Source organism: Melanerpes formicivorus, unplaced genomic scaffold, assembly GCF_026170545.1.
Source record: "Melanerpes formicivorus ecotype bairdi unplaced genomic scaffold, bMelFor1.0.p_v2 SCAF_89, whole genome shotgun sequence".
NCBI lineage: Eukaryota > Metazoa > Chordata > Aves > Piciformes > Picidae > Melanerpes > Melanerpes formicivorus.
Window position 1 is genome coordinate 964,105 of NW_027142441.1, and position 22,322 is coordinate 986,426.

General features: G+C 48.9%; 1 protein-coding gene across 7 annotated transcripts in view; it reads right to left on the minus strand.

Annotated features, from left to right (window-relative positions):
- RBBP8 (RB binding protein 8, endonuclease) overlaps positions 1 to 22,322 on the minus strand; it is a 74,964-nt gene that overhangs the window by 49,926 nt on the left and 2,716 nt on the right. For 3 of the 7 annotated variants that reach the window (XM_068165462.1, XM_068165456.1, XM_068165463.1), the window contains exon 2: positions 352 to 571. In XM_068165462.1, the coding sequence (XP_068021563.1) occupies positions 352 to 463 (112 nt within the window). In that variant the 5' untranslated portion in view covers positions 464 to 571. Of the gene's footprint in view, positions 1 to 351; positions 572 to 1,066; positions 1,674 to 4,995; positions 5,083 to 6,607; positions 6,759 to 7,013; positions 7,106 to 22,322 lie in introns of those variants that run through there. The other 4 variants (XM_068165459.1, XM_068165457.1, XM_068165460.1 and 1 more) reach the window with 4 other exon arrangements.

The window sequence follows — 22,322 nt, forward strand, 5'->3', positions numbered from 1 at the left end:
TGTGGCCTCAGCAGGGCAGAGTTTAGGGAGAGGAGAAGGTCTCCCCAAAAATGTCATTGAATTGCCTGGTTTGGAAACTTTTTGAGCCAGAATCCATGGGCAGTAACACTGAAACATTTCCCAAGCTAACAGAGCCCCCAGGTGACTTTTTCTTCCCTGAACCATTTGTGCTTGTTGGCAGTGTAAATCTAAGCCAGGCTCAACAGGCTCAGGTGGTCAATCTACAGCTGGAATCAGCCAGCTCAACTTTCCACACAAGGCATGCAAACCCTATCCCATTCCACACAGAACCAGCAGCCCTCTGCTTCCAAGCTCCCCTGTGGGAGCAGCCAGCCCTCTGGGGCACCTTACCTTGTACTTCTTTATCGTGACACTCCTTCAGCTTGGCCCACAGCTCCTTGAAGAAATCTCCTGCAGGCTCTGCAGAGCCAGGGCTCCCACAGCTTGCCCCAGAGGCATTCATCTTGCCTTGCCTCTGCTCCCAACTTCTTCTTGGCAGAAGTGGCTCAGCTCTCACACTTGGGTTTTAAATTACATCATGATGGAGCAGTTCCTGGAGACAGGTGTGTGCCTGCAATGACAAACCAGCAACAGCTCAGAGGGGAACTGGCAGCCACAGGGCCTGCTGCCTGTCCTGGGCAGCTTGAACTTGGATACCAACAGCCATCCTGAAAGTGTGGCATCATGGAGCCACAGAAGGGTTTGGGTTGAAAGGGAGCTTAAAGATCATCTGTGCCACGGGCAGGGACACCTCTTACTAGACTCTGATGGATCACCCAGCAGCACAGAATGGTAGGGGTTGGAAGGCAGCTCTAGAGATCACAGAGGCCAACCCCACTGCCAAAGCAGCATCACCCAGGGCAGGTCACACAGGAACACAACCAGATGGGGCTGGAAAGTCTCCAGAGGAGACTCCACAACCTCTCTGGGCAGGCTGCTCCAGGGCTCCAGCACCCTCACAGGAAAGTGTCTTATGTTGAGGTGGAAACTCCTGGGTTCCAGCTTGTACCTGTTGTTCCTTGTCCTATCAGAGGACACCATAGCCTGGCCCCTTCTTGACACCCACCCTTCAGGTATTTACAGATGTTGATCAGATCCCTCTCAGCCTTCTCCTCTCCAGACTGCACAGCCCCAGGTCTCTCAGTCTTTCTTCACAGGAAAGATGTTCAAGCCCCACAGCCATCCTGTCTCCAGCAGACCCCAGTCTCTCTTGAAGTGAGGACACAGTACTCCAGGTGTGGTCTCACCAGGGCAGAGCAGAGATGTGAAGTAGTTTGGAGATGCTGAGTGTTGGCTCTAAGTAATTTCAAACTAACATCATTTCTCCCTTCTCCTTCACCAGCTAGCAACCTCAAATCAGATGAAGATGTTTAGAAGCCTTTATTCTTTCCCTGTGTAAAGCTACAGTTGAACAGAATTCCTGTCTTTCAAAGGGACCCCATGCTTGCAAAGCTCTGGCTGGCAGCAAAAGCATCTGTCAAAGGCTTTGTCACAGATGAATTTGTTTATATACATCCCTTACATAAACAGGGATCCAAAGGACACCCCTCTGCAAAGGAAAGCTCACCCCCCCTGGAAGTCTGGAGTCTGCCCACAGCCATGCTGGCCACTCCTGCTCTAAATCATGCTCAGACAAAACTTCCTTACATATCAACCCAACAGGAATTACAGTCTCACAGAGTCACCAAGGCTGGAAGAGATCTCAAAGATCATCCAGTCCAACCTGGCACCACAGACCTCATGACTAAACCATGGCACCAAGTGCCACATCCAATCCCCTCTGGAACACCTCCAGGGATGGGGACTCCACCACCTCCCTGGGCAGCACATCCCAATGGCTAACAACTCTCTCAGGGAAGAACTTTCTCCTCACCTCCAGCCTAAACCTCCCCTGGCACAGCTTGAGACTGTGTCCTCTTGTTCTGCTGCTGCTTGCCTGGCAGAAGAGACCAACCCCCACCTGGCTACAACCTCCCTTCAGGGAGTTGCAGAGAGCAAGAAGGTCTCCCCTGAGCCTCCTCTTCTCCAGGCTAAGCAACCCCAGCTCCCTCAGCCTCTCCTCACAGGGCTGTGCTCCAGACCCCTCCCCAGCTTCATTGCCCTTCTCTGGACACCTTCAAGTCCCTCAATGTCCTTCTTGAACTGAGGAGCCCAGAACTGGACACAGGACTCAAGGTGTGGCCTCAGCAGTGCTGAGCACAGGGCACAAGGACTTCCCTGCTCCTGCTGGCCACACTCTTCCTGATGCAGGCCAGGATGCCCTTGGCCTTCTTGGCCCCCTGGGCACACTGCTGGCTCATGTTCAGGCAGCTGTCAATCAGCACCCCCAGGGCCCTCTCTGCTTGGCAGCTCTCAGCCACTCTGCCCCCAGCCTGTAGCTCTGCCTGGGGTTGCTGTGGCCAAAGTGCAGCCCCTGGCACTTGGACTTGTTGAATGCCATCCTGTTGGCCTCTGCCCATCTGTCCAGCCTGGCAAGGTCCCTCTGCAGAGCCCTTCTGCCCTCTAACTGACCAACATCTGCTCCCAGCTTGGTGTCATCTGCAAACTTGCTGATGACTGACTCAATGCCCTCATCCAGATCATCAATGAAGATGTTAAAGAGGACAGGGCCCAGCACTGATGCCACATGCCATCAAAAAGGAACCTCAGGGGTGTTCTAACTGCTAGATTTTCACCAGACTCTGAAGAGCTGTGAGCAACTTCAGCGTGGGGGAGTTCCTGCAAGTGTTGATCACTTGGAATAACAACAGGAAGTGAGGCAGCCAGAACACTGCTGGCAAAGCTGAATTTAACCAAAGCCCACACCTCAAACTACATCTGAACAGAGGAAGTGGAGGGTAAGGCAGCTAACAGGCTGCTCATGGCTCTCCCTGCCACTTTCACCTGGGAGTAGCTCAAAGGAGGCTGAGGGGAATCCTTCTGCCACTCTACAACTCCCTGAAAGGAGGCTGGAGCCAGGTGGGAGTTGATCTCTTTTCCCTAGGAACAAGGGACAGGAAATGGCTTTAGGTTGCCCCAGGGGAGGAGAGGCTGAGGGAGCTGGGGTTGCTTAGCCTGCAGAAGGGGAGGCTCAGGGGAGACCTCATTGCTCTCTCCAACTCCCTGAAGGGAGGTTGTAGCCAGGTGGGGGTTGGGCTCTTCTGCCAGGCACCCAGCACCAGAACAAGAGGACACAGTCTCAAGCTGTGCCAGGGGAGGTTTAGGCTGGAGGTAAGGAGAAAGTTCTTCTCAGCAAGAGAGATTGGCCACTGGGATGTGCTGCCCAGGGAGGTGGTGGAGTCCCCATCCCTGGAGGTGTTTAGGAAGAGCCTGGCTGAGGCACTTGGTGCCATGGTTGAGTTGATCAGATGGTGCTGGGTGACAGGTTGGACTGGATGATCTCAAAGGTTCCATCCTGGTTAATTCTGTTCTACTCTTCATGCTGCTACACTGGGATGATTCTGACTCCCTGATGGAAAAGGAGAGTAACTTCAGGAGAAGAACTACCAACATGGGAGAGCTTTGTCCCCACATCCAGCCTGCCCACACAGCTCTGCTCAACCCCACCCATCACCCTGCCTTGTTTTGGAGGCTTTCTTAGCACAGATGATGCCCTCAGGTAAACTACAGGGGAAGCATGGTGCTCAGACCTGCCAGGGAGCCATGCAATTCCACTGGCACTGGGTGTCCAGTATCAAAGTCACAGAATGTGAGGGGTTGGAAGGGACTTCTGAAGCTCATCCAGTCCAACCCCGCTGCCAGAGCAGGGTCAGCTAGGGCAGCTCACACAGGAACATGTCCAGATACGTCTTGAAGGTCTCCAGAGCAGGAGACTCCACAACCTCTCTGGGCAGCCTGCTCCAGGGCTCCAGCACCCTCTCAGTACAGAAGTTTTTCCTCATGCTGGGGTGGAACCTCCTGGGTTCCAGTTTATAACAGACACCTAAATAAAAGCACTAAAGCTGCTCAGAGCTCCTGCAAATGGTTAGCACACCAGCACAACACAAACAGGGGCAAAACCAGCAAGGCATTTCCCCAGGCTTCACCTGCATCAGGGTCCCACAACGATGTGGTGCTTTGAATCACAGAATGGTCTGGCTTGGAAGGGACCTCTAAAGGTCACTGCAGGTGCTCAAGGACAACTTTTGACAGGTCTGGGCAGTTGCACAGGTGTAAAAGGTGCTCTTAGCTTACTCTCTTGTCCCACCAAAGGTTTTCTAGTCCTTAGGGAACATAATGCCTGGGATGGGTGTCCAGACAATTGCAAGAAGGGAGAGAGCCATATGCTGGGAGGAAGCAGAATGCCAGCCCCTCTCCCTGCTCTGTCCCCAAGCTGGATTCCTTCAGCCAGTGTGCCAAGCCCAATTCACACACAGAGCAGGCAGGTTTATTAGGGTCCTGTGCAGGACTGACTGCTAGCAGGGTGATGCCCAGAGGCTAACACACTTTCCAGCACACAAGCTGTATACAAAACACAAACCAAAGAGCTACATGGCAAGGAGGTCACTTTCCCACTCCCAGCTCTAGACACAAAGAGAGAAAGCCACTGCTCCTTTAGCTCCATGCTTCTTCTGGGATGACTGCTGCTCACCCAGGGGGGATACCACCTCCCTAAAACCTTTCTTAGTCCCTTTCCTCTTGACAATAGCTTGGGTCAGTCCTCAGGCTGGGGTATCATAGTATCAGTGAGGGTTGGAAGGGACCACAAGGATCAGCTAGTTCCAACCCCCTGCCATGGGCAGGGACACCCCACACTAGATCAGTCTGCCCAGAGCCTCATCCAGCCTGGGCTTAAACACCTCCAGGGACAGGGCCCCAACCACCTCCCTGCACAACCCATTCCAGGGCTTCACCACTCTCATGGGGAAGAACTTCCTCCTCCCCTCCAGCCTCAATCTCCCCACCTCCAGCTTCATTCCATTCCCCCTAGTCCTAGCACTGCCTGAGATCCTGAGCAGTCCCTCCCCAGCCTTCCTGGAGCCCCCTTCAGATCCTGGAAGGCCACAATGAGGTCACCTGGGAGCCTTCTCTTCTGCAGACTGAACAGCTCCAACTCCTTCAGTCTGTCCTCACAGGAGAGGTGCTCCAGCCCTCTGCTCATCACTGCAACCAGGAAGAGGAAAGGGGAATGTTCCAGCAGCCCACATGCCAGCTCCTCTGTTCACAGGACCCTGCCCTCTTTTAAGCTTAATGCCCCATGATGGGGTGCTTGGTGCCATGGGTTAGTTGTTTAGGTGGTGTTGGATGATAGGTTGGACACCATGATCTTGAAGGTCTCTTCCAACCTGCTTTGGTTTATTCTAAATAAATAAATAAAGGGTTTTATTTATTTATTATTTCCACTACCAGAAGGGGACTCCAAGGAAGCAGGGGAAGGACCTTTTACAAGGGCTTGCACTGATGGGAAGAGGGACAACAGCTTTGAGCTGGGAGAGAGGAGACTGAGTCTGGAGATTAGGAAGAAATTCTTCAGAGTGGTGAGCCCCTGGCACAGGCTGCCCAGGGAGGCTGTGGCTGTCCCCTCCCTGGAGGTGCTCAAGGCCAGGCTGGATGAGGCCTTGAGCAGCCTGGGCTGGTGGAAGGTGTTGGGGGTTGGAACTGGATGATCCTTGCAGTCCCTTCCAACCCAACCCATCCTGTGACTGTATGAATGCCTGCCCCTTGAGGCGCTATCCGGCCAACAGCTGTAGGCAAGCCAGGAACCAGGCCACTCTCAGCTGGGGCTCTGCTCCTTATTAACCCTTCCCCAGAACCTAAACATTCCTGTTTTCCATGAACTGCCTTCCTCCACACACCCCCAGCAGCACGAATAGAATAGAATAGAACAGAATAGAATAGAATAGAATAGACCAGGTTGGAAAAGACCTTTGAGATCATTATGTCCAACCTATCACCCAGCACCACCTGATCAACTAAACCATGGCACCAAGTGCCACATCCAGTCCCCTCCTAAATACCTCCAGGGATGGTGACTCCACCACCTCCCTGGGCAGCACATCCCAATGGCCAATCTCTCTTGCTGGGAAGAATTTCTTCCTCACCTCCAGCCTAAACCTCCCCTGGCACAGCTTGAGACTGTGTCCTCTTGTTCTGCTGCTGCTTGCCTGGGAGAAGAGACCAACCCCCACCTGGCTACAACCTCCCTTCAGGGAGTTGGAGAGAGCAAGAAGGTCTCCCCTGAGCCTCCTCTTCTCCAGGCTAAGCAACCCCAGCTCCCTCAGCCTCTCCTCACAGGGCTGTGCTCCAGACCCCTCCCCAGCTTTCTTGCCCTTCTCTGGACACCTTCCAGCATCTCAACATCTTTCCTAACCTGAGGAGCCCAGAGCTGGACACAGGACTCCAGGTGTGGCCTCAGCAGTGCTGAGCACAGGGCAGGATGAGCTCCCTGCTCCTGCTGGCCACACTGCTCTGATGCAGGCCAGGATGCCCTTGCTCCCCTGGGCACACTGCAGCCTCCCCGCGCTCCGCAGGCTCTCCCCGCAGGGTGCTGCCCGTCCCGCAGCGCACAGCCCGTCCCGGAGCGCACAGCCCGGCGCAGGCCTGCTCCCGTGCCGCCCCGCGGCGCTTGCCCTTTCCCTTTCCCTTTCGCTTCCCTTTCCCCTGCACACTCAGCACACACACCACTCACTGCTGACGCTGGCCGGGGCGCCGGGAGCAGTCCCGCCATGACCGGCGCCTGCGGCAGCCTCAGCCGCTGCGGCTCCCCGCCGGGCTGCCCTCGCGCCCAGGAGCCGGGACGGCAAGGGAGGGCTCGGGCATGTCCCCCGCGCTCCGTCCCCCCGAGCGGCACCGAGGTCGCCCGGATCCTCCGAAACGGAGGGAGCGAGAGAGCTCGGCGCGGGCCGCCCCGCCGGCCCGGGGCGTCCCGGTGTGAGGAGGGCGGGTGCTTGCAGCGCGCCCCGCCGCAGCCCAGCGGGGCCGGGGGGGGGTCGGGTCGGTCCCGTCCCCGGCGCCGGGCGGCAGCGTCCCGCGCGGCAGCGTCCCGCGAGCGGCCGTCACCAGGCGGCGGCAGGAAGGAGCGCGCGCGCCGTTACCTGGTTGGCTCCCGGCAGCTCCACGCGAAACGGCGGGAAAAGGCAAAGGCGGCGCCCGGCATCCTCCCCGCGGGGGCAGGCGTGTGCGTGTGAGGGGGTGTCCGCGCAGCTATCGCGAGAGTTCAGGGCCCCCATCGCGAGAGCGGGGCCGTGAGGGTGTGAGGGCGCTGGGGGTGGGCTCTGGGGCAGGCCGGGCGGGAGCCGGCGGCCGGCGTTTGGCTGCCGCGGGCAGAGTTGTGGCCGGGGGCAGAGCCATGGCCGGGGGCTGCCGGCCGCGTCCTGTGTGCGGGCTGCCAGGCCGCCCCGCCGCTCGCCTCTGGCCTGGCCTTTGGCTTTTCATAGACTCGCTGTGGTTGGAAGGGACCAGCTGAGTGCGGTCGAGTCCGAGTCCCGCCGTGAGCCCAGCGCTGCCGTGTCCGCTGCTAGGCTGTGCGCTCCGCTCCGCGTCTGCGCTGCTCCCGCAGACCTGCGGGGATGGGGCTTCGAGCAGCGCCCCGGGCAGCCTGTGCCAGGGCTCGACAGCTCTGTCAGGATCCTAACGGAGCAGGGCCAGAGAAGGGCAACCAAGCTGGGGAAGGGCCTGGAGAAGAGGGCTGGGGAGGAGCAGCTGAGGGAGCTGGGGGTGTTGAGTGTGGAGAAGAGGAGGCTGAGGGAGACCTCATTGCTCTCTGCAGCTCCCTGAGAGGAGGCTGCAGGGAGGTGGGGTCTGGGCTCTGCTCCCTAGTCTCAGGTGACAGAAGGAGAGGAAATGGCCTGGAGTTGTGCCAGGGGAGGCTCAGGTTGGAGAGGAGGCAAAATGTCTCTGCTGCCAGCGTGGTCAGGGCTTGGCAGAGGCTGCCCAGGGAGGTGGTGGAGTCCCCATCCCTGGAGGTGTTGCAGAGAGCTGTGGCCATGGCCCTTGGGGCCAGGGTTTGGTGGCCATGGTGGGGCTGGGCTGATGCTGGACTGGAGGCTCTTGGAGAGCTTTCCCAACACAATCCTATGATTCTGTGACTTGAGGACAAAAAATTCTGTGGTCCTAATTGGTTGTTTCTAGGGAGAAAAGACTGATGCTCACCTCCCTGCAGCCTTCTCTCAGGGAGCTGCAGAGAGCAATGAGGTCTCCCTCAGCCTCCTCTTCTCCACACTCAACACCCCCAGCTCCCTCAGCTGCTCCTCCCCAGCCCTCTTCCCCAGACCCTTCCCCAGCTTGGTTGCCCTTCTCTGGCCCTGCTCCAGCATCTAAAGGTTCTTCTTGCAGTAAGGGGCCCAAAACTGTCTGCACTACTCAAGGTGTGGCCTCCCCAGTGTTGACTGCAGGAGACAATCCCTGCCCTGGAGCATCCTGAAGGTGGCCAAGGGGATGAGCCAGGGCTTGGTGGGTGCCATGGCTAAGCAGAGCACAGACCAGAAGGCAAGGCAGGGTGTGAGAGCCTGTGTGAGAGCAAATGTAGCCCATACAGGGGGAGCCCACTTGAAAGACATTCTTGCTGGTTTAGGTGTAAAGAAGATCTCTAGGATATACTTGTGGCAGAAGTGGCCTTGCTAGTATTCAGGCCATGCTGCCAAATGTTTGCACCCTGAAGATACATTTGCAGTGCTTCCCCCTCCCCCTTGATCTTAAGAGATTCATGGCTTCATCATCTTAGCAGAACAGCCTGGAGCAGAGTTTTGTGTGAGTGTGAAACCCATGAAATCCATGTGGTTAGCACAGCATAAGGCAGCTGAGCTTCAGTAGCACTTTGGAGATTGTCACCAGTGTAATCTTTCTGCCCAGAGGGCAGGTCAATATTCTTTAGTATCATAATACCATAGAATCAGTCAGGGTTGGAAGGGACCACAAGGATCATCCAGTTCCAACCCCCCTGCCATGGGCAGGGACACCCCACACTAGATCAGCCTGGCCAGAGCCTCATCCAGCCTGGGCTTAAACACCTCCAGGGACAGGGCCTCAACCACCTCCCTGGACAACCCATTCCAGGGCTTCACCACTCTCATGGGGAAGAACTTCCTCCTCCCCTCCAGCCTCAATCTCCCCACCTCCAGCTTCATTCCATTCCCCCTAGTCCTATCACTGGCTGAGATCCTGAGCAGTCCCTCCCCAGCCTTCCTGTAGCTCCCTTCAGATCCTGGAAGGCCACAATGAGGTCACCTGGGAGCCTTCTCTTCTCCAGCCTGAACAGCCCCAACTCCTTCAGTCTGTCCTCACAGGAGAGGTGCTCCAGCCCTCTGCTCATCCTCCTGGCCCTGCTCTGGACACCTTCCAGCACCTCCAGATCCCTCTTTGTAGTAGGGGCTTTCATTCATTGAGCCCAGCCCTGCTGTCTGCCATGAGGTAACCCCCTTGGTTTTCAGTCTGTAGCTCTCCTTTGTAATGAACTCTTTGAGGAGAGGCTGAGAGACCTGGAGCTGCTTGGTCTGGAGAAGAGTGAGAGGGGATTTAATAAATGCTTAGAAATATCTGAGGGGTCAAGAGGGAGGGGACAGAGACAGGCTCTACTCAGCTGCACCCCGTGACAGGACAAGGGCAATGAATGGAAACTCCAGCACAGGAGGTTCCACCTCAGCACCAGGAGGAACTTCTTCACTGTGAGGGTCCCAGAGCCCTGGAGCAGGCTGCCCAGAGAGGTTGTGGAGTCTCCTCTGGAGCCTTCCCAGCCCTGTCTGGATGTGTTCCTGTGTGACCTGTGCTGGATTCTGTGGTCCTGGGGGTCTGGGCATGAAGATCTCCAGAGGTCTTTTCCAATCCCTAGCATCCTGTGATCCTGTGAAAATAAACCCAAGCTGTTTGATGTTACTGTTCAGTCTTTACATGATTCCACGTGAAGTGCTTGCAGAGACAACTTGGTGGCACAGTCAGAGGCCACAAAGGTGATCAGTTTGTCAGGCACAGTGCTGCCAACACGTGCTGTCTAGTTTAGCAGTGGTGGTATGCAAATAAATCAGGTGTGCAGGTATTTATCTGCTCTGGTAAGACCTCACCTGGAGTACTCTGTCCAGCTCTGAAGCCCTCAGCACAAGAGAGACATGGACCTGATGGAGCCACGAAGAGGAGCCATGGAGAGGAGTGCCACAAAACTGAGCAGGGGGCTGGAACACCTCTGCTACAAGGCCAGGCTGAGGGAGCTGGGGGTGTTCAGCCTGGAGAAGAGAAGGCTCCAGGGAGACCTCAGAGCAGCCTGCCAGGACCTGAAGGGGCTCCAGGAGAGCTGGGATGGAGCTGTTCAGAAGGGGCTGTGGGGATAGGATGAGGGCAATGGTGTGAAACTGGAGCAGGGCAGAGTTAGGTTGGACATCAGGGGGAAGTTCTGCACCATGAATAGAATAGAATAGAATAGAATAGAATAGAATAGAATAGAATAGAATAGAATAGAATAGAATAGAATGGAGTAGAATGGAATTGGAGTAGAATAGAATTAGAGTGGAATGGAATAGAATTTGAATGGAATGGAATGGAATGGAATGGAATGGAATGGAATGGAATGGAATGGAATGGAATGGAATGGAATGAACCAGGTTGGGAAAGACCTTCAAGATCATCCAGCCCAACCTATCACCCAACACCATCTGATCAACTAAACCATGGCACCAAGTGCCTCATCCAGGCTCCTCTTAAACACCTCCACTGATGGGGACTCCACAACCTGAGGGTGGTGACACTGGCACAGGCTGCCCAGGGATGTGGTTGAGGCTCCATCCCTGGAGACATTCAAGTTCAGACTTGCTGTGGCCCTGGGCAGCCTGCTCTGGCTGGAGCTGTCCCTGCTGAGTGCAGGGGGGTTGGGCAAGATGCCCTTGGAGGATCTCCTCCAACCCAACGCAATCTGTGGCTCTGTGAATTAAGCAGGCTTTAAATCTCTTCTTCACCTCTTGGTGCACCTTGAATTTTGAAGTGTTTTGCAATGTCCTTGTTTGCCCACTTGGTTTTCAATTCAACAAACCCAGTGCTCTGCAGCTCACCAGCATATCAGTTGGGTTAGAAGTCTGATCCACTGTGGTATCACTGCAGACATGGTACAAGTCAAATTAGCTATGGGAGATGCAGTCATAAAAGGTTGTGACAGACACGCCAGACTTCCTAATTATTACTGGCTGGCAGCTTTTGCTTCTGCTTTTGAAGCCTTTAAAAGTTTGTGATGTAGGAAAGAAATAATAGTGTGGCCAGCAGGAGCAGGGAAGTCCTTGTGCCCTGTGCTCAGCACTGCTGAGGCCACACCTTGAGTCCTGTGTCCAGCTCTGGGCTCCTCAGTTCACGAAGGACATTGAGAGACTTGAAGGTGTCCAGAGAAGGGCAACAAAGCTGGGGAGGGGTCTGGAGCACAGCCCTGTGAGGAGAGGCTGAGGGAGCTGGGGTTGCTTAGCCTGGAGAAGAGGAGGCTCAGGGGAGACCTTCTTGCTCTCTGCAACTCCCTTAAGGGAGGTTGTAGCCAGGTGGGGGTTGGTCTCTTCTCCCAGGCAAGCAGCAGCAGAACAAGAGGACACAGTCTCAAGCTGTGCCAGGGGAGGTTTATGCTGGAGGTGAGGAGAAAGTTCTTCCCAGAGAGAGTTGTTAGCCATTGGGATGTGCTGCCCAGGGAGGTGGTGGAGTCCCCATCCCTGGAGGTGTTCCAGAGGGGATTGGATGTGGCACTTGGAGCCCTGGTTTAGTTGTCAGGAGGTGTTAGGGATTGGGTAGTAGGTTGGACTTGATGATCTGTGAGGTCATTTCCAACCTGGTTGATCCTATGATTCTACTTTGCTTAGAGTGAAGAGAAACTTCAGATGTCTTAAATATATACAGAGATCTGACAGGCAGCAGTAAAAGAGCCCTCTTGCCAGTTGGACCTCACCCTAAGCTGGACCTTTCTTTCTCTTTACAGGCTAGCAAACAATCATGTCACACCTTTTATTTCCCAATAAACTGGGACAGTAACTTCTGCTATGGAACTGTGCAGCAATGTGAGTCCAGTGACTGCTGCAGTGCTACCTGCTCAACCCTCTGTGATAAAGGATCAAGAGCAGCAGCTGAACTTCACCTTGATCTCCCTTGCAGATTGATTTGGTTTTATGGGTTCTCTCCTCACATGCTTGGCCACCAGCTGCTGAAGTGACCCCTGGCTCATTAAACATAGCAGAAAAATACAGAATCACAGAATGCACAGCACAGTAGGGCTTGGAAGGGCCCTCTGGAGATCATCCAGTCCAACCTGCCTGCCAGAGCAGCATCACCTAAAGCAGGCATCCAGGTGAGTCTTGAAAGGCTCCAGAGGTGGGGACTCCACCACCTCTCTGGGCAGCCTGCTCCAGGGCTCTGCCTCCCTCACAGTAGAGAAGTTCCTCCTCCCGTTTAGATGGAGCTTCCTATGGTCAAGTTTACACCCATTCCCTCCTGCTCTGTCACTGGGCACCACTGAGGAGAGTCTGGCCTCATCCTCCTGAACCCCACCCCTCAGATACTTGTAAGCATTGATCAGATCCCCCTCAGCCTCCTCTTCTCCAGGCTAACCACCCCCAGCTCTCAGCCTCTCCTCCCATGAGAGCTGTTCCAGTGCCCCCAGCATCTCAGTGGCCCTGAGCTGGACTCCCTCCAGTAGCTCTTTGTCCTTCTTGAGCAGAGGTATCCAGAACTGCACTCCAGGTGAGGCCTCAGCAGGGCAGTGTAGAGGGAGAGGAAAACTCTCTTGACCTCGTAGCCCTTCTCTGGACACCTTCCAGCCCCTCCAGATCCTTCCTGGCACAGAGGCTCCAGAACTGGCCCCAGAGCTGCAGCTGTGGTCTCAGCAGAGTGGAGCAGAGGGGCAGAATCCCCTCCCTGGCCCTGCTGGCCACTCTCCTGAGCTGGACTCTCTCCAGTAGCTCTTTGTCCTTCCTGAGCTGAGGAGTCTAAAACTGGAACCAGCACCCCAGGTGAGGCCTCAGCAGGGCACAGTAGAGGGACAGGAGAACCTCTCTTGACCTGCTGGCCACACTCCTCTTGATGCACCCCAGGATGCCATTGACCTTGGCCACAAGGGCACATTGCTGGCTCATGGTCATCCTGTTGTGCACCAGGACTTCCAGGTCCTTTTCCCCAGAGCTGCTTTCCACAGCAGAATGGTAGAAACAGTGATGCACCCCAGAAAGGGCTGTGTGGGGTGTGTGAGTTAAAGGCTATCTTTTATTTGCTCAGTAGTGCAGCACTGCAGTACTGTGACAGTAGAAATCCAGTCCCTGGCTGGCTTGCTGGCCAGTGGCCCAGTCAGTAAGAAGGAAACCATTGCCACTGAAGGGTAACCAAAAGCAAGCAGCTGGGAGTGACAGCACGAGAGATGATGCCTTCACACTGGAAGAAGCTGGATTGAGCTTGGCCATTAGGATGCAATTCTTCCCCATGAGGGTGATGAGGCACTGGAACACATTGCCCAGAAAAGTTGTGGACCCTCCAAGCCTGGAGGTGTGGAAAGCCAGGCTGGCTGGGGGCTTGAGCAAGCTGGGCTGGTGGGAGGTGTCCCTGCCCATGGCAGGGGGTTGGGACTGGGTGACCTTTAAGGTCCTTTCCATCCAAACCCAGTCTATGATTATGTGAGAGATATCTGTACACAAACTAGTGAGATGCCTACCTGCTGACATGGGAGTGCACAGGGATGGTCAGGGAGCTCACAGCCTCCTCCACCTCAGATCTGCACTGGGCTAAGTACATTGCTTAGCTCCCCATTGCCAGCTTCCCTTAATGAACTTCACACTGACAATAAGGACATCAAAGGAGCTCGACTTCAGCTGCAGCAAATAAGAGCAAGTGGCACAGCACAGCCGCTACTTGAAGAGGCCTTGACCTCAGAAAGGGGCAGTCCCTGAGTGGTTTGATGCCAGCTGAGAGGGTATCATAGTATCAGTCAGGGTTGGAAGGGACCACAAGGATCATCTAGTTCCAACCCCCCTGCCATGGGCAGGGACACCCCACACTAGATCAGGCTGCCCAGAGCCTCATCCAGCCTGGCCTTAAACACCTCCAGGGACAGGGCCCCAACCACCTCCCTGGACAACCCATTCCAGGGCTTCACCACTCTCATGGGGAAGAACTTCCTCCTCACCTCCAGCCTGAACACAGAGCACAGCCCTGCTGCCTGGCACAGGGAGGTTCTTTCTCTGGGAAAACTGAGGAGCACCTCCATCAACCCCTCCATGAGGCTCTCCATGAGGCTCTCCATCAGCTTCTCCATGAGCGTCCATCAGCCTTCCATCAGCCCCTCTATGAGGCTCTCCATCAGGCCCCCATCAGCCCCTCCATCAGCCCCTCCATGAGGCTCTCCATGAGCCAAACCAGCTGAACTGGCTTTCTCTCCAGCTGCTTGCATAGCCCCTGTTGAAATGGAGCCAAGATCAAATTCCCTGCTGCCAGGAACACTGTTCACTTTAAGAAACCCTCTTCTTTGAAGTGCTTTCACTGCTCCTCATCTGTAGTCAGAAACAGCCAGGAATTATTCAACTGAAACCATCAGGTCTTTTAAGAGAGCCTTGATGAAGAGGGGGAAAAAAAGGCAACCTGAGGGATGCTGTTGCACAGGTCACAGAGTCACAGGATGTGAGGGGCTGGAAGGGATCTCGAAAGCTCACCCAGTCCAACCCCCTGCCAGAGCAGCATCACCCAGGGCAGCTCACACAGGAACACATCCAGGTGGGGCTTGAATACCTCCAGAGAGAGAGACTCCACAACCCCCCTGGGCAGCCTGCTCCAGGGCTCTGGCACCTCACAGGGGAAAAATCCTTCCTCCTGTTTCCATGGCACTTCCTCTGCCTCAGCTTCCACCACTGCCCCTTGTGCTGGCATTGGGCATCCCCCAGCAGAGCCTGGCTCCAGCCTCTGGGCATCACCCTGCACAGCTTTAGCAACAGCAAGGAGCTCACCCTCAGGCTCCTCCTCTCCAAGCTGCAGAGCCCTCAGCTCCCTCAGGCTCTCCTCCTAAGGAAGATGTTCTACTCCCTTAATGATTTTTGTGGCTCTGTGCTGGACTCTCTCAAGCAGTTCCCTAAGGTCCTTCTTAACCTGAGTGGCCCAGAGCTGGACACAAGATTCCAGCTGTGGCCTCAGCAGGGCAGGGTAGAGGGGCAGGAGAACCTCTCTGACCTACTGCCCACAGCCCTTCTAATCCAGCCCAGGATGCCCTTAGCCTTCTTATCCACAGGAGCACATTGCTGGCTCATGTTCAGCCTGCCATCCACCAGGACCCAAAGCTCAGAGCTCCTGGTGCTCAGACTCTGAGCAGCAGCACCTGCTTGTGTCAATTGTATGCAGAAATGTTTTTTATCCAACTGATGTCTCTCAGCTCAACAGGAATGTCACAGAGTCACAGAGTGCAGCTTGGAAGGGACCCCAGGGAGCACCTGCTCCAACCTCTGCAGCTGACAGCAGAGCTGAAAGGAGCTGGCCCAGCACCCTGCCAAGCTGAGCCTTCCAACTGCCCCATGGAGGGGACTCCCCTGCTGCCCCTGGGAGAGGATTCCAGTGTCTGAGTAGCTGTGCATACTTCTATCAGCTTTAGAGGGCTGAAGGAAAAGTTTAGTGGTCTCTCTACCAAGGCCACCTGCCTTGTGCCATAGTGAATGAGAAGGTCCTGGGACAGGGGAACAAGCAAAAGAGAAACACAACAAAACATGGGGGGATGGTGTTTTACTTACCTTCAGAGAGGAAAAGTGCCCAAAGGCTTGCCCCTGCCCTTCCTGCCCCCTAGAAACCAAACCAGGCACAGAGTCAGGAGACAGGTGCCAGGCACAGTCTGGGAAGGCTGAGGCCTTTCACATGGCTTTCAAACCTGTGATGGAGAGAAGAGACCAACCCCCAGCTGGCTACAACCTCCCTTCAGGGAGTTGGAGAGAGCAAGAAGGTCTCCCCTGAGCCTCCTCTTCTCCTGTGGAAAACCAAGCTCCTGCCTGGCAGGGCAGAGGCTCTCCAGGCAGCCCCTTTGCACAGCCTGCATCTGGGCCACCTACCTCCCTCTTTGTTTCTGGGGATGGATTCTTCTTTTTTTATTGTTAAAGCTTTTATTTTAATCTTAAACCTTTCTTCATCTCATTTAAAGCTTATTTATTTTGGCCACTTGTAAAGGATTTAGTCCTTTTGAAAAGCTATTTATGGCCTTTGAGCTATTTTTAAGGATGCTTTCCCTTTTTTAAGGCTATTTTAAAAGCCATTTTAAAATGATTTTTTTTCCCCCCCAGTATAACTAGGGTTGGAAAGGACCTCGAGGATCATCAAGTCCAACCTATCAACACAGACCCATGACTAGACCATGGCACCAAGTGCCACATCCAATCCCCTCTTGAACACCTCCAGGGATGGGGACTCCACCACCTCCCTGGGCAGCACATCCCAATGGCTAACAACTCTCTCTGGGAAGAACTTTCTCCTCACCTCCAGCCTAAACCTTCCCTGGCACAGCTTGAGACTGTGCCCTGTTGTTCTGGTGCTGCTTGCCTGGGAGAAGAGCCCAACCCCCACCTGGCTACAACCTCCCTTCAGGGAGTTGCAGAGAGCAAGAAGGTCTCCCCTGAGCCTCCTCTTCTCCAGGCTAAGCAACCCCAGCTCCCTCAGCCTCTCCTCACAGGGCTGTGCCCCAGACCCCTCCCCAGCTTTCTTGCCCTTCTCTGGACACCTTCAAGTGTTTCGATGTCCTTCTTAAACTGAGGGGCCCTGTCATTGGATATCACTGAGCAGAGCCTGACTCTGTCCTTCTGACACTTGCCCTTTACTCCTTCACATGTTCATAAAGATTAATGAGGCCACTTCTTGGTCTCTTCTCCAAGCTAAAGAGCCCCAGGTCCCTCAGCCTTTCCTCACAAAGGAGATGTTCCACTCCTTTCAGTATCTTTGGGGGTCTGCACTGGACTCTTTCAGGCAGTTCCCTGAGGTCCTTCTTGAATTGAGAGGCCCAGAACTGGATGCAATATTCCAGGGCCACGAGGATGATCAGAGGGCTGGAGCACCTCTCCTATGAGGACAGGATTTATTCCTTTTAAAGCTATTTTTAGCTATTTTTAATGATTTATTCCTTTTTTAAAGCTATTTTAAAGCTATTTTTAACGATTTATTCCTTTTTAAAGCTATTTTGATGCTATTTTTAATGATTTATTCCTTTTTAAAGCTATTTTAAAGCTCTTTTTAATGCTTTATTCCTTTTTTTAAAGTACTTTGAAGCTATTTGAATGATTTATTCCTTTTTTAGCCATTAACTTATTCTAGATTTTTAATGATTTCTTCCTTTTTAAGCTATTTTTTAGCTATTTTAAAGGATTTATTCCTTTTTTAAAGGAATTTTAAAGCCATTTTTAAGGATTTATTCCTTTAAAAGTGATTTTTAAGCTATTTTTAATGATTTATTCCTTTTTTAAAGCTATTTTAAAGCTATTTTAAAGCATTTATTCCTTTTTTAAAGCTATTTTAAAGCTATTTTTAAGGATTTATTCCTTTTTTTAAGCTACTTTGAAGCTATTTGAATGATTTATTCCTTTTTTAGCCATTTACTTATTCTAGATTTTTAATGATTTCTTCTTTTGTAAGCTATTTTTTAGCTATTTTTAAGGATTTCTTCCTTTTTAAAAGCCATTTTAAAGCTATTTTTAAGGATTTATTCCTTTAAAAGCGATTTTTAAGCTATTTTAAAGTAGCTCTTTTAAGCTACTTTGAAGCTATTTTAATGATTTATTCTCTTTTTAGCCATTAACTTAATTTAGATTTGTAATGATTTAACCCTTTTTAAGCTATTTTAAAGCTATTTTTAATGATTTATTCTTTCTTTTAAAGCTGTTTTTAAGCTGTTTTTAAGTTTGCTTTCACCTCGAGTCCTGTGTCCAGTTCTGGGCCCCTCAGGTTAGGAAGGAGGTTGACTTGCTGGAAGGTGTCCAGAGAAGGGCAAGAAAGCTGGGGAGGGGTCTGGAGCACAGCCCTGTGAGGAGAGGCTGAGGGAGCTGGGGTTGCTTAGCCTGGAGAAGAGGAGGCTCAGGGGAGACCTTCTTGCTCTCTCCAACTCCCTGAAGGAGGTTGTAGCCAGGTGGATGTTGGTCTCTTCTCCCAAGCAGTCAATACCAGAACAAGAGCACACAGTCTCAGGCTGCATCAGGGGAGGTTTAGGTTGGATGTCAGGAAGAAGTTCTACACAGAGAGAGTGATTGGCCATTGGGATGTGCTGCCCAGGGAGGTGGTGGAGTCCCCATCCCTGGAGGTGTTCAGGAGGAGGCTTGCTGGGGTGCTTGGTGCCATGGGTTAGTTGTTTAGGTGGTGTTGGATTGGTTGAAGGGTTGGACTTGATGATCTTGAAGGTCTCTTCCAACCTGGTCTGGTCTATTCTATTCTATTCTATTCTATTCTATTCTATTCTATTCTATTCTATTCTATTCTATTCTAATGATTTCTTCTTTTTTTAGCTGTTTATTTTAGTTTCTTGATGATTTATTCCTTTTAAAGCTATTTTGAAGCTATTTTTAATGATTTATTCCTTTTTTAAAGCTATTTCCAGTGATTTATTCCTTTTTTAAAGCTATTTTAAGCTATTTTAATGGCTTCTTTTATTTTTAGCTGTTTATTTATTGTAGTTTCTTAATGATTCATTCCCTTTTGCAGCTACTTTGAAGCTATTTTAATGATTTATTCTTTTGTTTTAGCCATTTGCTTATTTTAGATTGTTAATGATTTGCTCCTTTTAAAGCTATTTTTTAACTATTTTTAATGATTTCTCTTTTTTAGCTGTTTATTTATTTTAGTTTCTTAATGATTTCCTCCTTTTAAAGCTATTTTGAAGCTATTTTAATAATTGATTCCTTTTTAATTAAGCTATTTTGAATGATTTTGTCCTTTTTAAAAGGTATTTTAAAGCTATTTTAATGATTTCTTCTTTTTTTTAGCTGCTTATTTATTTTAGTTTCTTAATTATTTACTCCTTTTAAAGCTATTTTTAAGCTATTTTTAATGATTTAGTCCTTTTTAAGCTAACTTTTTAGCTATTTGTAATGATTTATTCCTTTTTTTAAAACTATTTTGAAGCTATTTTAATGATTTCTTTTTTTTAGCTGTTTATCTATTTTAGTTTCTTAATGATTTATTCCTTTTAAGCGATTTTGAAGCTATTTTAATGATTTCTTCCTTTTTTGAAGCTATTTTGAAGCTGTTTTTAACAATTTATTCCCTTTTTTAAGCTACTTTGAAGCTATTTCAATGATTTATTCTTTCTTAGCCATTTACTTATTTTAGATTGTTAATGATTTATTCCTTTTTAAGCTATTTTTTAGCTATTTAAAAATATTTCTTCCTTTTTTAAGCTATTTTAATGATTTCTTCTTTTTTAAGCTATTGCTTTATTTTAGTTTTTTAATGATTTCTTCCTTTTTTAAAGCTATTTTGAAGCTATTTTTATGATTTCTTCCTTTTTTAAAGCTATTTTGAAGCTATTTTAATGATTTCTTCTTTTTAGCTGCTTATTTATTTTAGTTTCTTAATGATTTCTTCCTTTTAAAGCTATTTTTAAGCTATTTTTAATCTTTTATTCCTTTTTTAAAGCCATTTTGAAGCTATTTTAATGATTTCTTCTTTTTTTTAGCTGTTATTTTATTTTAGTTTCTTAGTTATTTATTCCTTTTTAAGCTAATTTTAAACTATTTTTAATGATTTATTCTATTTTTAAGCTATTTTTAAGCTCTTTTTAAGCTCTTTTTAATGATTTATTCCATTTTTAAGCTATTTTGAAGCTATTTTAATGATTTCTTCTTTTTTAAGCTACCTGTTTCTTTTAGCTTTTCAATGATTTCTTCCTCTAAAAGCTACTTTTAGCTATTTTAAATGACTTATTCCTTTTAAAACCCAGTTTTAGTGATATTTTTAAAGCCATTTCTTTAGTTTTGAAAACTTATTCCCTTTAAAACTGTTTTTTTAGCTTTAAAAAATGATTTATGCATTTTAAAAGATATTTTAAAGCCATTTTTAAAGGTTTATTCCCCCCTTTAAGCTATTTTGAAGCTATTTTTAATGATTTATTACTTTTTTTAAGCTACTTCCTTCTTTTAGACTTTTAAAATGATTTATTCCTATTTCAAGCTGTTTTAAAGCTACTTTAAATGATTTATTCCCTTTTAAAAGCTATTTTAAAGCTATCTTTAACTATTTATTCCCTTTTAAAAGCTATTTTAAAGCTATTTTTAACTATTTATTCCCTTTTAAAAGCTATTTTAAAGCTATTTTTAACGATTTATTCTTCTTTCATCTCTTTATTTTAGGTTTTGAAATGATTTATTCCTCTTAAACTATTTTTTAGCTGTTTAAAAAATGATTTATTCCTCTTTTGAGCTAGTTTTAATGATTTATTCTTTCTAAGAGCTATATATTTATTTTAGGTTTTTAAACAATTTATTCCTTTTTCAAGCTATTCTCTAGCTATTTACTTTTCAATGATTTATTCCTTTTTTAAGCTATTTTTTTAGCTAATTGTATTTTAATGATTTATTCCTTTTCAAAGCCATTTTAAAACCATTTAAAATGATTTATTCCTTTTTTAAGCCATTTTTTCTCAGCTACTTTAAAGCCATTTATAACTTTTTTAAAGCCTTTTTTTTTTTTAGCTAATTTTAATGATATATTCCTTTTTAAAGCTTTTTTTATAGCTATTTAATTTTAAAGCTATTTATTTTAATTTATTTATTCATTTATCTTTGATTATTATTGTTATTATTATTATTCATAGTATCACAGTATCAGTCAGGGTTGGAAGGGACCACAAGGATCATCCAGTTCCAACCCCCCTGCCATGGGCAGGGACACCCCACACTAGATCAGCCTGGCCAGAGCCTCATCCAGCCTGGGCTTAAACACCTCCAGGGACAGGGCCCCAACCACCTCCCTGCACAACCCATTCCAGGGCTTCACCACTCTCATGGGGAAGAACTTCCTCCTCCCCTCCAGCCTGAATCTCCCCACCTCCAGCTTCATTCCATTCCCCCTAGTCCTATCACTGCCTGAGATCCTGAGCAGTCCCTCCCCAGCCTTCCTGTAGGCTATTACTATTATTATTTATTATTATTTTATTTATTTTGTTTTTTTTTTAGCTACTTTTAAAAATGATTTATTCCTTTTCCTCCCATATTTGATAGCAAAGTCAACAGAGATGAGAAAAATTAACCCTTTCCCCCATCTTTTTTTTTCCTGATTAATATTATTACCTCCTGCGAAGTACAAAACTTTCCCTTCTTTCTTTGCTGTCTTTGAAGAAGAGGAATAACTTTGAGGAGGGAAAACTTTGAGGAAGGAAAACTTTGAGGAAGAAAAACTTTGAGGAAGACAAACTTTGAGGGAGGAAAAACTTTGAAGGAGAAAAACTTTGAGGAAGAAAAACTTTGAGGAAGAAAAACTTTGAAGGAAAAACTTTGAGGAAGACAAACTTTGAGGGAGGAAAACTTTGAAGGAGAAAAACTTTGAGGAAGGAAAACTTTGAGGAAGGAAAACTTTGAAGGAGAAAAACTTTGAAGAAATAAAACTTTGAAGGAGAAAAACTTTGAGGAAGAAAAACTCTGAAGGAGGAAAAACTTTGAAGGAGGAAAACTTGGAGGAAGAAAATCTTTGAGGAAGGAAAACTTTGAAGGAGAAAAACTTTGAGGAAGGAAAACTTTGAGGAAGGAAAACTTTGAGGAAGGAAAACTTTGAGGAAGGAAAACTTTGAGGAAAGAAAACTTTGAAGGAGGAAAAACTTTGAAGGAGAAAAACTTTGAGGAAGGAAAACTTTGAGGGAGGAAAACTTTGAAGGAGAAAAACTTTGGGGAAGAGAAACGTTGAAGGAGGAAAAACTTTGAAGGAGAAAAATGTTGAGGAAGAAAAACTTTGAGGAATAAAAACTTTGAAGGAGAAAAACTTTGAAGGAGGAAAACTTGGAGAAAGAAAAACTTTGAGGGAAGAAAACTTTGAAGGAGAAAAATTTTAGAGAAGAGAAACTTTGAAGGAGGAAAAATTTTGAAGGAGAAAAATGTTGAGGAAGAAAATCTTTGAGGAAGGAAAAGTTTGAGGAAATAAAACTTTGAAGGAGAAAAACTTTGAGGAAGAAAAACTTTGAGGAAGGAAAACTGAGGAAGGAAAACTGAGGAAGGAGAAAAACTTTGAAGGAGAAACTTTGAGGAAGAATAACTTTGAGGAAGAATAACTTTGAGGAAGGAAACCTTTGAAGGAGGAAAAACTTTGAAGGACAAAAACTTTGAGGAAAAAAAACCTTGAAGGAGAAAAATGTTGAGGAAGGAAAAATTTGAGGAAGAAAAACTTTGAAGGAGAAAAACTTTGAAGGAGAAAAACTTTGAGGAAGGAAAAATTTGAGGAAGAAAAACTTTGAAGGAGAAACACTTTGAGGA